At 39.4% G+C, this 18,485-nt stretch overlaps 1 protein-coding gene across 1 annotated transcript in view; it reads right to left on the reverse strand.

Annotated features, from left to right (window-relative positions):
- The window catches only part of STAT5B (signal transducer and activator of transcription 5B), an 88,631-nt gene that overhangs the window by 25,183 nt on the left and 44,963 nt on the right, over positions 1-18,485 (reverse strand). The window contains exons 2-3 of the mRNA XM_006901655.1: positions 3,353-3,490; positions 800-956 (exon numbers count right to left, since the gene is read on the reverse strand). Coding sequence (XP_006901717.1) covers positions 800-956; positions 3,353-3,480 — 285 coding nt within the window. The 5' untranslated portion in view covers positions 3,481-3,490. The remainder of the gene's footprint in view (positions 1-799; positions 957-3,352; positions 3,491-18,485) is intronic.

Below are 18,485 nucleotides of genomic sequence, written 5' to 3' on the forward strand. Positions count from 1 at the left end.
TGCACACTGAAGAATTCAGAGGTAAAGGGACATGAAGTATGCCATTCATATACTCAAGTGACTGAAGAGAGACACAGAGAGATAAGAGAGACAGGAGAGAGAGACAGGAGAAGGGGAGGGGAGAGGGGGCAGAGAGAGATAGACAGGACAGAGTGTAGGTGTAGGAGTGGGGAGAGAGAAAAAGGGAAGGGAAGAGAGAATGACTAAGTGTAAAGCATATTCAGAAGTTCTTTGTACCTTTGCATTCTTGCAACTTTCTCTAAGTTGGGAATTACTGTTATGTACCACTGAGTTGGAACACACTCATAGCTGGCCCTCCATTGAGTTTTCAGAGGCAATAAATTGCATGGGAGGAGTCTCTGTATCTTTCTCCCTGAAGCAGCTGTTGGATTCAAACTGGGTGCCTTTGAGTTGGCAGTGCAAATCCTTCCTACTAGGCCACTGGCATTATTACGAACTAAAAAATTAAAGGGGGGGGAAGAGGCTACAACTAGAATACCAAACCTAAGAATCTTCTGCACAGGACATGTAACTCTAAGTCAGCAGGTTGCAGAAGGGAATGAGTCACTGCTAAAAGAAACAAAAAGAACCCACTGTCACCAAGTCAATCCCAACTACAATGACCGGACAGGGCAGAGGAGAACTGTGCTGTCCTGTTTCTCTCAGAGTGACTGCTGGGCTCAAACCACTGATGTTTAGTTTAGCAGGCAAGCGCTTAATCACTGCACTACAGGAAGGAGTAAGGGAAGAGTTCCTGCTAGCAAAGAGAATGAGGCATGTCTTCTGAGTGCTCACCCACCTGGAGCTGTGTGGCATAATGCCCCAGCTTAATCTTCAGTAAAAACCCATCTTCCCCGACTTGGTGCTCAGCCTTCTTCTGCAGCTCCTGCACCAGCCCTTCCAGCAGCTGGGTGGCCTTAATGTTTTCCTGTGGACTATCAAGATCTATTGAGTCCCTAGAGGGGGAAAAAGTATATACGTATGTATCCACATATGCACATGAACCTTGAAAAGTGCAACTTCATTGGTTTTTTTTTCTACTAAAATTATTTTCTCTCAGTGTTTACTGCAAATTTCAAAAGACAGCCCAAAATAAATTGACTAGATCCCTACATTAATCTAGTCCTAAGCTACTGATTACCTTGGTAGGACTGTTCGGTATAGTCTCTTTTCTTTTACATTGTACTGCCCTTTATCCTTCCTCCTCCTGACTTGCTCTGGTGCTTATGCTATCTGCTCCTAGAAATGAAGGGAAAAGGAAAGTGCTTTGTGTATGCTAAGGAAATAAGGGTTCTGATAATTGTTCTACTTATAGCTACCCCCTCAAGGGCATAAAGGGGATATAAGGCTAAAAATGTCCTTCAAGACCTTGTTTATTCCAGCCTCAATGAGTTCTACATGCACACTGCTCATTTTATAGAGCATTCCCTAAATAGTGGCAGGTAAAACAATTACACACCTTAGGTTTTTTAAACTGCCATTTCTAAGGAGCCCTGGAAATAAGACAAAAAGGCAGAAAATGTTTCTAATTTATTAAAACAAGTCAGACATTTCGACAAACAGATATCTGGGAACTGAAGGCAGTGCAAACTCTTTCAGTGACCAAGAGAACCTACTCTAAGGGTTTTATACTAATTCAGGCAACAATTGCTACAGGTGGTATTAAATCAGCTCACTCAAAGAGCTAGGTAGCTGACAGACTGAAATAACATTCAATTACTGCTGACCTGGCCTGGATCTAAACAAGAGATGGAGAGGGAACTAAGAGACTGTCAGCTATGAACGCTTGAAGGGAAACCACTAGTCTCAAACAGACACACAAACAGACCTAGCAAAAAAAAAAATGAATGTTTTAATTTTGGAAAGGCAGTAAAATACAGTCACCTTTAAAACACATATGCACAATGAACTAAATAATATATATAAGGTAAAATCTGGAATAAGTAACAGACACTCCCCCCTCCTACACCTCTACTGCTTTTAGCAGGCCTCTTCATCCTTGAGGAGATCCAGTTTCTGAGCAAAACTCAAGGACATCAGGTACTGATTCCTGTACTTAAAAACTTCATTCTCTACTTAGAATAGACTTGTTTACATAGTTAAACAAGAGGAATTAGGTAATTTTCAAATTGAAATCTTCATGCTCTTTAGTAAACGACAATGAAATAAAATTTCAAAATTGTATTCATCAACATCAACACAGGTTTCCTACTGCCCAGTAAGAACAGTACACGGAAAATCAGCTAAGTGAAATTTCAAATCAACAGAAACTTCCCACTAATGTTTTTCTGAATCATCTAAGTAATTAAAACAGAAAAGGAAATGAAAAAGCCCTAAACAAGATGCAGCTGACATTCTCAAATTTAGCTTGTATTTTTTTTCTCCCACTTAATTATATGAGGCTGAGATTTTTTAAAAAAAAATTATCTAGAAAATGTTCTTTTCTTTGTACTCTTTAATTTCTACACAGAAATCTGCTACTAACATGCTACTGAAATTATTCCAAGGCAGTCTGACTGACTTGTATTTAGTCCTCTTCAAGAAGCAGCATAGAGGTTGGCTTCTCCCAAAGGTCTGTCCAAGAGGACCCTTACTGTCCAACAGTGGAGACCTCAGTATCTCATGAAATGGCACCATGTGTGACAGACCAACAAGCCCAGGCTCAGAGCACAGCGGCAAACAATCTGCTGCCTGGCTTGAAATAATGCTGTCAATTAAACAGATCTGTCGACAGTCAACAGAATTTTTACAAACCTTGGAAGAACAGTAAAGTTATTTTCCCTCAGTATGAAAACAGTAATTTGGGAGAACAAAGGAAAATTAGGATATTCATTAAGCCCACCAACTAACCATAATTACTGTTAATATTTTGTTGTAGCTTCTTCCATTCTCTAAGTACAAATATAAAATACATATTGACAAAAGTACCAATGTATCCACTGTTAAATTTGTTAAATCAGATTTATTTATTAAATTAGATGCATCTACATTCTCTATCTGCTTCACTAAATATGAAATTCTTAAGGAAAAGGGCTTTCATTTTTTCATATAAACCCAATTCTCTATACTTCCAAGCACTCTATAGGTTTCAAAATGTGTAAAAAGGAGCAATGTTCTACTATTTCCAGTCAGTATTTATAATAAAAGAGAACACAATTTGAAGATCTCAAAGTTATTTCATCTCCCTAATATCTAAGATGGGTTTTAATACTTTCTTACAGACCACATAAAACCCCTTTTAAGCCATGTAACTTTCAGAGTCTCTATCATGCCATCTTCCTAATTAGATATCAATATGATTATGTCATTAACTATTTAAAATTATTTGATGTAAAATGTGTTGTCCACCTACCAAGCTTGGCTTTCAATCCACTGGGATAAATAATGGCGCACCTCGATGGGGAAATGCTGGCCGTATAATGCCTGCATTTGATGAAGGGCATCTCCTTGAAGTTGCTGGGCTTGTATCCACACAGCCATGGCTTACAACCTGTTTGAACAAACAAGTGGGAGCGTTTTGGTTTTCGTTTTATTTCCCCCTTTTAAATCTACCAGAACAAATACTTGCAAAGGCACAAAAGTTGCTCTTAAACTTGCTCTTGTAGGCTAAAGATCACTATTCATACACTGAATTTCAGCTCCAAAATGCTTTAAAAACTACAGACCTTTCCTGTGATCCTAACAGGAAAGGTCCCTAACAGGGTCTAAGAAACTCTAACTACATAACACAGAAAGCAACAGTATGAATTCAGCATTAGGGAAAGAACTGACAGAGCTTCTAGAGACAGACTCCATTTTTGCTCAAAATTATCAGCAACAATAAGTAACAATAATGACAAATAATTAACAGGATTTTTTAAATTCTTTTTTAATTATTAATGTTCATGAACATTTACAGACACTTTGGATTTCCATTCATTCACAGTTGAATTCTTCTCTCTGCTCACCCCTTCCCCCCCCCTCCGTTTGCTCTTCTCTGAAAAAGAAAAGAAAAATTCTTTCGTTCACTCTTCTCTGAAAAGTAAAAGAAAAATTCTTTCATTGGTATACAATCCCCCTGACCCTGAGTCCACTCCACTATGCAGCCTTCATTCTGGACTCTTTAATTAACAGGAATTTAAAAAAAAATAACTTATTTTAGATGTGGCATTCTTATGCTTAAAAAAGCAATAAATGTACTGTCATTTAAAAACAATAACTCAGTAAATGAAAATATGTAAAAACCTGATTAAACCTTATATATTATCATTATTTCCCTAAGCAGCAATTCTTTGCCCACAAAGTAGTTTTTAATTTAGAAAAAGACCCCTAAGTTCACCTTCTGAGTTACTGCTAAAGAATTTCTCAAGCAGTTTCTGTCAAGTTATAGCATTTAAAGACATCTTTTGGACACAAAAACTATATTTCAGCTAAAAGTTAGAAACAAGAACAATTATTTACTAATGGGTCAGTTTCTTTAACATGCTCTTTACTTCAGAAAAAAATAGTTTTATAAAACTATCATGAGGCCTCCTCAGAGTCACATAAGAATTTTTAACAAATCTGGCAGAGACTGTCTGGGATTAATCAGATTATGGCTGAAACAACACTTTCATGTACATGAAGGGGACTAACACTGCATCCTTCTCTAATACTATTTTTCATACTACAGAATTTGGCTTAGAACAAGCAGGGCTACATTGAATCCCATCCAAAATAATATGGTTGTTGATTTGCACGACTTTCCCAAGGACTGTCACAGTTAAAGCCCAGTGAACTGGATGAACCTGGATTCTGCTGAACTCCAGTGTAAAAATGTCATGGCGAGGACATCTTACCTCCTCTAACTACAAGGAAGAAATGAAAATCAATATTGACAGCCCAGATATGAGGTGGACCAGATATTTCACCTTCCACCTTCCAACCTTTTTACAAGCATGATCCCAATTGACCTCATCAACACACTCCACTTTTTTGCTGGGCTCAATAATCTGTTGCAACAGCCCACAGAACTCACAACTATGGAGTTTATTAGGGAATTAATGCTACAGTTCAGGATCAAGAAGGATTCAAGATTCATTTCTTTGGCCAGGACAATTTTTCTCAGTCATGCCTGTGAGGCCTCTTTCTGTAACCATGGATTCCTTACGTGCTGGAGTCTCTGGGGTGCCCCACTCCCACAATGTTTCTCATCTGCTTGGGCAAGTGTACAAAGCTCTTTAGCTCCACCAGTAAGTTCTCAGAGCCACAGTAAGCATTCTGCTTAAAGGTGTTCACGCTTTGCCCCTCAGTGGGTCAGTAAGCCCACCTGCCCTTCTCTTCCTGTTCCCCTGATTTATGAGGTTCTCTGCACAAGGATCTCAAGTCCACAGGACACACACTTCATTCAAGACTCTTCTTTCGTGATAGTCATAAAGTCCCCCCTGCCTTTTTGCCTCTGGTATGTTTCATTTGAAGCCTATCAGGATGACAAACCACACAATACCCTTACTAGGTTCCATAATGGAATGTGCAAAGAGCTGGAGCTGGAGAATGAAAAAGGAAGAACTCATCTAGCATTTCTTAAGTTGAAAGAACTGAAAAGCAAACTCAAGTCTCGATGCAATACTGAGGGATGCTATGGGGGAAATCATAAACTATCCAGGAAGCATCAAAAGAAGATGGAGAAAATACACATTCACCATACCAAAAAAGAATTGGTCTGCACAACCGTGTTTATTGCTGCATTACTCACAATAGCAAAGAGATGTAAGCAACTCAAGTTCCCACTGACAAACAAATGGATGGAAAAATGATGCTATAGTAACACAATGGACTACTACACAGCACTGAAAAAATAATGAACTTGTAAAAAAATTACACAGTATAGGCAAGCCTGGAGGACATTATGCTGAGTGAAATACCTCAGTCACAAAAGGACAAACAGTGCATAACATCACTGTTATAAAGCAGGCACTGACATAGTGGGTAGAGGGGCAACTAGGAAAAAGAGTGGATAATGAACACTGCATTGGAACAGAAGAAGGAAAGAACTGTTTAAAAAGAATATATGATCAGGCACTGTATGTATGACAGCAGTCCAGAGTAAGAGGTGTACTGCAAAGTAGATTGGGGGAGAGGGAGGAGGGAGGGAGTGGGCGGTAGGAAATTGTACAACAATGAATGATTTTTTTTTTAAAAAGGAAAGTGAACTGGGGGAGGAGAAGGAAGGAAAAAAAAATTGGTCAACACTGAAATATTTCAGGAAGCACCATATGTCAAGAGATAATGGTGATGAAGAAAGAAGTTCAAGTTATATTAGGGGAAAAAATAAGGCCCCAAGAATCAATGGGATACCAATTGATATGTTCCAACTAAAAGATGCAGTCCTGGGCATGTTCACCAGTCTGTGCCAGAAAATTTGGAAGACAGTTACCTGGTCAACAGACTGGAAGAAATCCATATTTGTTCCCATTCCGAAGAAAGGTGATACAAGAGAAAATGGAAATGATGGAATAATATCACTAATATCACATACAAGCAAAATATTGCCAAAGATCTTCCAGAAATGGCTACACTGGTACATTGGCAGAAAACAACCAGAAGTTCACGCTCGGTTTACAAGAGGCTGTGAACCAGGGATAACATTGCTTGCTGATAGATCCTGGTCGAAAGCAGAGAATATCAGAAGAATGTCTATTTGTGTTTTATTGCCTATGCAAAAGCATTTGAATGTGTCGATCACAGCAAACTATGGTTAACACTGAGAAGAAAGGGAATTGCAGGGCACTTATTCTTATATGAAAACTATAACCAGACCAAAAAGCTACTGTCTGAACACATCAAAGGTTTGGATTGAGAATGATGTTTGCCAGAGCTGTATCCTTTCTTCACACCTATTCAATCTATCTGCTGAATAAATTATTCATGAAGCTGGACTTTATGATGAGGAGTATGGGATCAGGAAGGGAGGAAGATTCACCAACAATCTGTATTATTCAAAACCTTGCTTGCTGAAAATGAGGACTTGAGGCACTTGCCACAAAGGATCAAGGACTGTAGCCCTCAATATATATTATATCTCAACATTAAGAAAGCAAAAATTCTCACCAGTGGGCAACATCATGACAGATGGACAGAAGATTTAAATTGTCAATTATTTCATTTTGCTTAGATCCATTGGTACCAGCAGTCAGGAGTTCTGGACAATTAACTCATTGGGAAGGTCTACTGTCAGGGAGCTCCTAAGTCCTGACAAGCCATAATGTCAGTATAAGTAAGTCTAAGACTGAGTAATATTAAGGTGTGCCTGATTGAAGTTACAGTCTTGCCAATCACCTGCTCTGTATCTGATAGCTGGACAATGAATAAGGATGACAGGAGAAGAACTGATGCCTTTGAGATATCTGGGAAAAGTGCTGAATAATCTTATGGACTGCCAAAAAAACAAACAAGATACATCCTAGAGAAAGTAAAAGCAGAGCGCTCCTTGGAGGCAAGGATGGTGAACCTACAGCTTACATACTTTGGGAATGTTGCTAGGAGAGGCTATTCTTTGGAAAGCAACATCATGCTTAGAAAGGTGGAGGATCAGCAAGAGAGAAAGAACCCAATGACATGGACACAGTGACTGGAGCAATGGGCTTACGTGTATCAGAGATGATGAGAATGGCAGAGGATGGGACAGGATTCAGATCTGTTGTTCCTCAGGTTGCTATGAGCTGTACCGAACTCACCAATACTTAACAACACTTGCTATGCAAGCTATCCCATCCTCTTGGTGGGTCACAAGTAATTCATTTGCATATTTCCATTGAGGCATCTGATTAAGAGTTACAAAGACTATGGCTGGAAAGGTCATGCTAAGTAATTCACTGCATCAAACCAGATACTGTACAAGTGTGTGAGGAAACAAAAATTGCTTCTCCTTGGTTGTAGCTGTCTGATCGCATAACTTTGTGCTATTTATGGGACAAATCACTTAGCTAACAACAAAGAATAGGGGTGGCTGTCAGTTACCTATTTTAGACTTGTGCTATAGAACAGTTGAGCAGAGTAGAGTTTTATTTAGAGCTTTTACTCATTAATGGTGGGATCACTGTAAGATCCTCCAAGACAGTATTTCAATGGCAGAGAGTTTACTACTAAAAAGACTTGGATTAAAGAGTCTCTCAAGAAAAAATTCAACTTAAAAGCATTCAATTCTACAATGCCCTTTTAAAAGAGTGTGTGTGTGTGTGTGTGTGTGTGTGTGTGTGTGTGTGTGTGTGTACACATACCATCAAATTGGTTGACTGGTATAGGAGGAGATTGCTCCTCCTTCTCCAGCAGAGCATTTAGTGGATTTGAAAAGCATACCTCTGGGGTGCAGCTTTTGCCATTAGGCCACCAGAGCTCTCATATACAATGCATTTTTTTAATCAATTGAATTATATGCCAATATATTTTCCCCACAAATAATAATTTTTATTTGTCATCACTAAAAGTCTGAATTTTGAGTAGATTCTGGAACTGGTGCCTCATAGCAGCCAACTCATTCGACTTTAGCACCTTTCTCATCTCCAGTAGCTTTTCCAGAGCTCCCACCTGCACTAGGAAGCTTCAGAAGTTTGCCCAACTTAAACTTGGGCTTCTCCAGCATTTTTACTTTCCGAACAAACACGTCATGGAGAGGATAAATAGACTGACAAGCTTTTTCTATGCCTTTCCCAATGCTGTCTGGAATCAATTTATTGACCACCTCATTCAAGTCATTTGTCTCCACATCTCGGGTCATAATTTCCATCATTTTCTTCCAGATTTGATGGACCTGTTGGTACTGAGCATAAGAGGTCTTCTGAATCTTACTGTTGCTGGTTTTTTTTTTCTAAACCAACACAAAATAGATGAAGCACATAACCATCGGTAGTCTTGACGTCAACGTGACCTTCAATCATGGTCTGCCATTTTTTGACCATGGAGCACATTTTGTCACGAGTAAGATCCATGCCATGGAAGCTGGCGAGGCAGTTTTTGCTTGAACATCCTTAGTAATTAGCTTGAATTTTCTAAATTTATTTGCAAATCAGTAAGGCTCACTTAAAAAACACGACCCTTGAGTCCATCAGATGCAATTTTGGTTCCTTTAGTTCTTATGTCTTCCCAATATTTCTTATATTGAACATAGCTGGTGCCTTTACATCATACCAATCTTGATTAGAAAATGGATCAAGGGGTGACATTGTACGCCCGCACCTTGGGGCAGAGAGTTCTCTTTCCAAGGAGGCCTGTTAATTTTACATATCCTCTCCTTCCGCACGGGAGGGCTCTGCCGCAAATATGCTCCACCAGATCTTCAGTCAAGCCAAGAAGCACCCAAGCTTGATACCTCTCTTTGTACTCATTGGAGCTGGAGGTACTGGAGCAGCCTTGTATGTCATGCGTCTGGCTTTATTTAATCCAGATGTCTGTTGGGACAGAAAGAATAATCCAGAACCATGGAACAAACTAGGCCCCAATGATCAATACAAGTTTTACTCAGTGAATGTGAATTATAGCAAACTGAAGAAAGAAGGCCCTGACTTCTAAATGAAATTTTTTTTAAAAAGCCGCTTAGAATGAAGGTCTTCCAGAAGCCATCTGCACAATTTCTCACTTAACAAAGATATGTTTCTTCCCTAAATGCACGAAACCACATCAGTGTATTGTGATGGAATTTACACTGAATAATAAATAAAGTAAAACTTAAAAAAAAAAAAGAAAATGGATCAACCACCTTCTTCTTGGCTCCTTTTTTAAGGCGCTTGTTCTTGCAGACTGCCACGGTGGTGCCCAGAGCGTGAAAAGCCATGCCAAGATTTTATTTTAAATGAGAAAACACACTAAATTATGTTTGTTTTTGATAGATGAATGCAGGGTGAAGGACTCTACAAATGACACTGCTTAAGTATATGGAAGAATGTGCAAAGAATGATGAAAAGAACTCTAGAATAAATCTTTATTCATGATAAGGAACTGGAAGGTTATAGACTGCCATGACAGCTCTCTTAATTAACACTCAAATGATAACAAAAGGCACAAGTATTCTTTTATAGTTAATTCAAGAACTGAATTGGCCCAAAAGAGTAAAGAAGAACAAATGTAGCGAAAACTTTTATCTCTGAGGAGACTCATTCCCTGGCTTCTCAAAGAAAAGAGCATTCCAGTTGCCTCTGTTCTCTTAATTTGCTTAATTTTTCCTCATTTAATTTCTCACTTTCTGACATTTTGTGTTTGTTTACCAGCTGTCTTCCCATTGCTCTTTCTCTTGCTCCTAGAACAGTGCCTAGTTCATAAGCATGATACATTTTTGTTGTTGGCATTGAATAAATTAATGAAAACACACAATTTGGTCAAATCTATCAGTTCTTTTCAGTTATTAGGAAACACGAGATGACATACCATCCCAAGACATCAGAATGAAAGATTTCACTTTAGCAGATCAATTATATCAAGATGAGACCCTGGTTAGTGGAACAGTTTGCTTATGAATGAATGCTGACTGAGAGCTCTCAGAGCCTGCTCCACAGGTAGGGGGCTGCTAAGGTTGTGCCTTCTCTGTTAGTTCAAGTTCACCTGTGGCTACAAGGGAGAAAGACTGCAATCTCCTTGTGTGTGATATACAATCTTTGAAACCCAGTGGAGGACCAGTTATGAGTCGGTTCCAACTCCATGGCAGTGAGTAAATAAGGAATCTTCCGCACTGCAGAGCCCATCCAGTGGCACTGAGTGAGAAAGGCTTGGCAATTTGCTTCTGTGAAGATAGTTCTCCTCAGTAACCAGGGCACAGCCACGGTTCAGAATCAACTCGATGGCAGTGCTGGGTTTTGTTTATGTTAACAGTGCGTGCTTGTTCCTTACTAACACATGCTGTAATTTCTTTATACCTTCTGTTTTCATGAGTTTATCCTTCACTGCTGAAGGTCAGTGAAGGGCGCCCACCTTACTCACTACCGTGTTCCTGATGCCTCACTCATCAGTGGTCAAGAAATGTTTACTGGGGTGGGCGGGGAGAAAAGTGCAACAATGAATGAAGAGAATTCCAAAATCTCTGTAGATGTTCATTGAAATTAATAATAATAAAAAAGAAATGTTTATTAAATGAATAAATACATAAAAAATATTTTACATGTACTGGTGGCCACATATATTATCAAGGTCTATGACTGCTTTAAGGAAGAAAGGTTGCTTTTGTTACTAGGTGTCCTCAAATCATGGATTGATTCCAACTCTATGGTACACAAAAACAACAAAATAAACTCAAAGGAGCCCTGGACACAACTGTTAATCAAAAGATCAGCTATTCTTGAGGGGGTGGAAAAAAGATCAGCTATGAGAACCCACCAGCTACTCAATGGGAGAAAGATGTGGCAGCTGGCTTCCCCTAAGACTTAGAGCTTTGGAAACATGAGGCAGTTTCCCCCCATTCTATGAATCACCAGGGGTGGGAATCAACTTGAATGCAGTGAATTTTGGTCAATAGACTTCACGCTAGGATTTCTCAGTTTTTATCCAAGAGTCAAATGCTGAGCTCTTAGGATGTATCAGAATTTTTTAATAGTTCTAATTGTGAACCCATCCTAAGAGTTATTTTACAATATTATGCCATTTGAAGGGTGATATCTGGCAAAGATAAGGCAGCAATCACTTTATTTTTATCAACACAATATGCAGTACTTACGTTCACTACACAAAGTACTTTGAGAGATCTGGAAAGCAGACTGTGCTGATTACCAGTCAAAGTGTACATAACTCCTGGATTAACACACAAGTTGCAACAATGATTCTGAGGCTCTTAGAGACTCAAGCAGTGCTTCATCCTGTCAAACACAGGGTCACTACAAGCACTAGGATGGAATGATTTGTATTCTACTTTTTTTAAATTTTATTTTATTATTTTATGTGTGTACCGTCAAATCAGATCTGACTGGTACAGGAGCAGGACACTGCCCCTCCTTCTCCAGCAGAGCATCCGGTGGATTCGAACCGTGCGCCTCTGGATTGCAGTGCAGCTTTTTGCCACTAGGCCATCAGAGCTCCCTTGTATTCTACTTCTTAACTAGGAGTTACACACAATGGAACATGGAATGACTTCCTGAGATTGTCATGTAACAATTTTAAATATTCAACAGAAGAAATTCAGAATCTGAGTAGTAAGTACTTTTTAAAAAAATCCATATTCAACTTAATCAGAGACATTATGAGGCTATGCCTGTACTTGGTAGGAAACCAATTTCTTCCTTCCTGGTTTTTTTCTCTGATGTCTTTACTTAGCCACCAGATGCTGCTACACATGTGCAGAGAATGGACCTCAGTCCCCAGTACACATTCTCTTCTGTTTATTTATAAGCAGCTCCGCCTTTGGTGCGTGCTGTTCTGACAAGGGAAGTGGTTTGTACCTTTGGTAAATCATCACAAGGGCTTCTTTAAAGACTGGGAAATGGATTCACAACCTTATTTTTTTATAAACTTATTTTCAGGCCAAAGATGAGAACTGTTTGAACTCTTAGTCGCACTCTTAAAGGTCAAACGTTCCAAACCATTTAACACTCCTTCTGTCTTGGATGCAGAGCACTATAGCATATAGAGCCACATATATGATAGATAGTGAAGAGATTGAGATTGTTAATAGCTTCAGCTTGCTTGGCTCCACAAATAACAATCGTGGTACCAGCAGCCAAGAAATCAAAAGATGAATTGCACTGGGAAAGTCGACTGTCAGAGATCATTCCAGAGTACTGAAGAGCAATGGTGTCAGTCTGGAGACTAAGTTGTGCCTGATCCAGGCCATGGTTTTTGTAATAACGTACTATGCATCAGAGAGCTGGAGAATGAGTAAGAATGATGAAAAAAGAATCAATGCCTTTGAGTTGCGGTGTTTGAAAAGAGTATTGAGCATATCATGGACTGCTAAGAGAACAAACACGTTCATCTTTGAGAGGGTGAAATCAGGCTGCTCCTTGGAAGCAAGGATTTTGAAGCTCTGAGTCAAATACTTTGGGCACGTGGCCAGGAGGGACCAGCGCTAGGAGAGGGATATCATGCTTGGAAAAGTGGAGGGACAGCACAAGAGACAAAGGTCCTGGATGAGATGGACTGATTCAGTGACTGGGGCAAGGGGGGTAGCTGTGTCAGAGCAATGAAATTGGCTCAGGATAGAACAGGGTCTAAAGCTGTTGTACATAGGGTCGCTATGAGTTGTAGGAGACTAGGCAGCACTTAACAACAACAACATATCTAGATACAACCAAGTGCTAAAAGGGAAGCCAAGTGCAGTGGAGTAAATTTCAACTCCTGATGACTTTGCTCCACGGTGCTTTCAAAGGATGATTTTTCAGAAGCAGGTCCTTGGGCCTTTCTTCTGGGGGACCGCCACTGGATTCTAACCATCAACCTAATAAGTAACAAAGGACCATGCTAACTGTTTTCACCACTCAGAGAGTTCATTCAAAGGCTAAGAAATCTCAAATGACCTGAATCTGTAGACACTAATTAGCAAAAGTTTCAAAGTCTGACAGTACACCATGTTACAGGCTTAAAGAAAATCATAAAAGTTAATATCTACCAGGAGACATTAATGATATAAATATTAAGGGATAACTTTATCTCCAACATAAACATTTTTGTGAGACATAATCCCCTTTTGAACTCTGGTGGTCTAGTGGTAAGAAGCTGTGCTGCAATCCCCAAAGCATGCAGTTCAAATCCACCAGCTGCTCTGTGGAAGGATGGGCAATCTTCTCTTGTGTGATTTGGAGCCTCTGAAAATCTGCTGGAGGTCAGTTCCAACTTGCTAGTACACAATTCCCCTTTTATTTTTCAATATAGAAAGCACTTGATTGCAAGTCTAAGAGCACAGAGAATTCTTTCAAAAACTTTCAAATAATTCCCTTCTAAAAAGTATAAACTTAAAAAAAGGTATAAACTTTTAGGGAGCTTTGGTGGCCTAGCTGCAAGAAGCTGCACTGCAATCCCAGAGCTGTGTGGGTTCGAATCCACCAGATGCTCTGCTGGAGAAGGAGGGACAATCTCCTCTTGTATCAGTCAGGTGTGATTTGACGGTACACACACATGAATAAACTTTTACAAAGTAAAGCTTACTTTAAGGTTTCCAAGACACTGTGGACAAAATTACACCATTGCTAAACTGTGAAAGATGGAACGAAGCTAGGGTTTGTGAAGGACCACAGACAGCTCTCACAGCATATCTGCCACCTGAATAAATGAATGAAAGGAAGGGAATTCTAGTGGATGGAAGAAGTGGGAGGCTTACAAATATATGCAGAGATTGGGTCAGCTAGGTTCACATGCATAATTTTAAAAGTTTTATAATTCCTATTCTATCATCAACCTCTCCCAGGGCCAAAGTCTCTAATACAGAGTTAACATTCTAGAGACAGTAATGAAAGTAGTAAACCCAACCTTTTAAATCTCTCTGTAACTTACAGAAAATGGGAAAAACACTTACATCCCTCAAGTGGTTGCTACAAGGATGAGTTAAAATGCATAAAGGTTTAAAACTGCCTGGAACACAGTAAGTGCTCACAATTATTCTTACTTCTATACAACTTTAAGTGTAAATAAAAAAATACTTCCTTCTCTCCACCTCCAATTTTTAATCCAATTCAGTTAAATCAGTTCTTTACCAAACTCAATCATTCACAAACAGCATCTGCAAGTCCTTGGCAGCTGATGGCAAGGCTGGAGTTTTGAACCCATTCTGTCACTCTTGGGAGGAAAGGACTGACAATGAGCTTCTGCACAGATTCCAGTCTCCCAGATTACAGAAACCTCACAGAGTTGCTTTGAGTAGAAAATCAATTTGGTGACACCTAACAAACTACAAAAGAAGCAGCCACATCCTTCTGCTTGACTGATATCCTTCCTTTTAGACTCTGTTGTTTGTATGAGTTGAGTATGACTCATAACGACCCTAACAAACAGATCTGAACAAACCCTATCCTATCTTGTGCCATCCTTATAATTTCTGACATACTTAAATCCATTGCAGCAGTCACTGTGGCAACCCATCAGACTGAGGGTTTTCCTCTCTTTTTCTGACCCTCTACTTTCCTTTTAAATGAAGCATCCTTGGTTCTTAATCTCAGTGGCACACAGATGTTTATAGATAGGAACAAATGGCGAACTGGAAGGACTGGAAGGTCCAGGGAAGTGGTCTAGTGGTAAGAAGCTTCACAGCAATCCCAAAGGCATGCAGTTCAAATCCACCAGCTGCTCTGAAGGAGAAGGAGGCACAATCTCCTCCCTCAGGATTTACTAACGCTTGAAAACCTGCTGGAGGGTCAGTTATTAGTTAGTTCCGATTCCACTGTACCCAACAACAACACCTCTGATTAAGAGATCTGAGAACACAAAAGCAGACTTTGCCACAAGTATTCAACTTAAAAGAAAGGAAAAACAAGAATCACAAAGAAAAGATCCTGTATTCAGATGTGCCCTCCTGACAAAGTAGAGCTTTTCCAGGGACATATCTGACTCCTGTTGTTAATTGTTGTTGACTCCTACTAATCAAAACACAAAAGATAACCAGTAAAGTGTAAAACCTGTTTATTATACTGTTTCTGCAAGTTATTTAGCAAAAGTATTTTGATTCATCTAATATATAAAATTAAACTTCAGAAATAATAAGGCTGAGAAAGAAATTATAATATTACTAATATTATTATTATTATTACAGGCCATGGTTTTTTCAATCACTTGTTATGCATCAGAGAGTTGGACAATGGCTAGGGAGGATAGAAGGAGAATTGACGCCTTTGAGCTGTGGTGCTGGAGAAGAGTATTGAAGGTACCATGACTGCCAAGAAAACAAACAGATTCATCCTAGAGAGGGTTAAACTAGGCTACTCCTTGGAGGCAAGGATTCTGGGGCTTCGTCTGACATACTTTGGACATGTTGTAAGGAGAGACAGGTCTTTAGAGAGGGACATCATTCTGGGTAGAGTGGAGGGACAGCGCAGGAGGGGAAGACCCTCTATGAGGTGGATTGATTCAGTGACTGGGGTAATCGGGATGGGTCTATCGGAGGCAATGCGATTGGCACAGGGTAGAGCAGGGTTTAGGGCTGTTGTACAAAGGGTCGCTATGAGTCACAAATGCCTCGATGGCACATAACAACAGCAACAACAACAACCAATCAACCAGATGTAAGAGTTGACATTTCTTGAGGACTTATTATGTTATTTATAATAAGTAGGACTTTTATGAACTTACTGATTCAAAACTCATAATAGGTAAGCAATATATCCCTCTACCTAACAGATGAGAAAACTGAAGCTTGGAGGTTTGCTCCAATAGGATCATATGACAGTATAGCTATTTTGGAAGAAAATTATTTGCCAGTTCTTCAAAAGGTTGAACAAAGAGTTACTACATGATCCTGCATATAATTCCTTCTTATGTACTGAAGAGAATAGAAAACATGTGCCCACACAAAAACATGTATGAATATTTACAGAAGCACTATTCACAATAGCATGTATGGATTAAAATGTGTCCCCTAAAAACATTCACTATAAATTCTAATTTTTATGCCTTTTATTCTTCTATTCGGGAAAGAGTTGTCTTTGTTATACTAATGAGCCGGAATTCCACAAACAACACTCTTATCAGCAGTCAGGAAATCAAAAGACAAATTGCTTTAGGTAAATCTGCTGTCAGGACCTCTCCAGAGTACTGACAAGCAACAAATGTTAAGTCTAGAGTCTAAAGTATGCCTAATTCAGGCCATGGTCTTCACAATTAATTGCTATTCATCAGAGAGCTGGCCAATGACTAAGGATGACAGAACTGATGCCTTTGAGTTGTGGTGCTGGAGAAGAGTATTGAACATACACCATGGACTGCCAAGAAAAAAAACAGATCTGTCTTAGAGAGGGTGAAATCATGTTTCTCCTTGGCGGCTGAAATTTTGAAGCTCTAACATATTTTGGGCATGTGGCCAGGAGAGACTTATCCTTGGAGAAGGACATCATGGTTGGAAGGGTAGAGGGACAGCACAGGAGAGGAAGACCCTGGATAAGATGGACTGATGGACAGTACTAGGGCAATGGTGGTGGGTGTGTAGGAATCAATGAGACTGGCTTGGGACAAGGCAGACTTCGTAGGGTCACTATGAGTTGCTCGATGGCACATAAACTGAGACTTAACTTACTCCACGGCAGCTAGGCTTGGATGGTTGCACGAATCCATCAATATACTAAAACCCACTGATTTGTACACTTCCAAAAGGGTGATGTTTATGGTATCTAATTATATCTTGATAAAACTATTATTTAAAAAGAGAAGTCAACCACCACTTGTCTCAGGGCCCAAGTAATTAAGTGGCACAACTTGGACTGAATCTAGGCAGTCTGGCCCCAGAGCCTGGCTTCTCCCTCTGCACTATGCGTTGCCTCTGTCTTGGAAGATGGTGGTGGTCTGTTGGTTTTCTGTTTTAATAATTTTTAAAAAGAAAAGAAAATGAAATTGTATTAAGAAACCTAGTATTGAGAGACTCTGATTTTGGTAAAGACGAGAGGTAACTAGTTGGGAGGTGAAACCAGAAGATGTATAAGCATTTCTTGATCTGGAAAATGTTAAGGCAAGGCAGCACAATTCAAAACTGTTAGAGATACAGCATCAGGAGCTCTGTGGTGCAATGTTTAAGTGCTCGGTGGCTAACACAAAAGTCAGCAGCTCAAGTCCACCAGTAGCTCTACTGGAGAAAACACTCGGCATCCTGCCCCCATAAAGATTACAGCCTAGACAACAGGCCATTGGAGCCGATCAGATATTGTAATGAATTTTATTAATTAATCATAACTCTGGGCATAAAACAGAATGTGTATGAATGACCAGATGAAAAATAAACATGATTTGCAAACTTTCACTAAAAAGTTATCAATAGCAATAAAAATCTGTTACAGTCGAGGAAAGGCTATCGGGCTGCCCTGTTGTCCTGCAGGGTCATGATGAGTCAGAAGTGACTCCACACACAGCACACGACAACAAATTAATCACCACCATTTCATGACTAAAGAACTTAGGTCAGAACACAAAGAACAATTCCCTGGTTTTGTTTCCTCCTTTCCTGCCAATACTCCTTACTATCACATGTATTAAGTAGGAGTGGTTTCTCTGGTCATAAAGACTTGAAGGGACAGAAAAATATTAAACAATAGTAATGACAGACTAAGACTATGTCCATATTAGAATTGGTCTAACAGCCAGTAAGAAGGTTAAAATAAAATTATCCCATTGACAAGTAGGTCAATACCACAGCCATCTGGTTCTCTTTAAAAAAAAAAATTCTAACATTATAAGCAATCAGGAATTAGTTTCGGTAACAAAATCAGATTATTAAACATATGGGAAGAAAAAGAATAAAAGTATTTGGTTCACAAAGAAATAAACAAGGAAAAATTTTCCCAGTTAATATTGTTGTTGTTGTTGTTATGTGCCGTCGAGTCGTTTCCGACTCATAGCGACCCTATGCACAACAGCCCTAA

Source organism: Elephantulus edwardii, unplaced genomic scaffold (genome assembly GCF_000299155.1).
Source record: "Elephantulus edwardii isolate Elephantulus edwardi_28Jun2011 unplaced genomic scaffold, EleEdw1.0 scaffold00340, whole genome shotgun sequence".
In the NCBI taxonomy this organism is placed as follows: domain Eukaryota; kingdom Metazoa; phylum Chordata; class Mammalia; order Macroscelidea; family Macroscelididae; genus Elephantulus; species Elephantulus edwardii.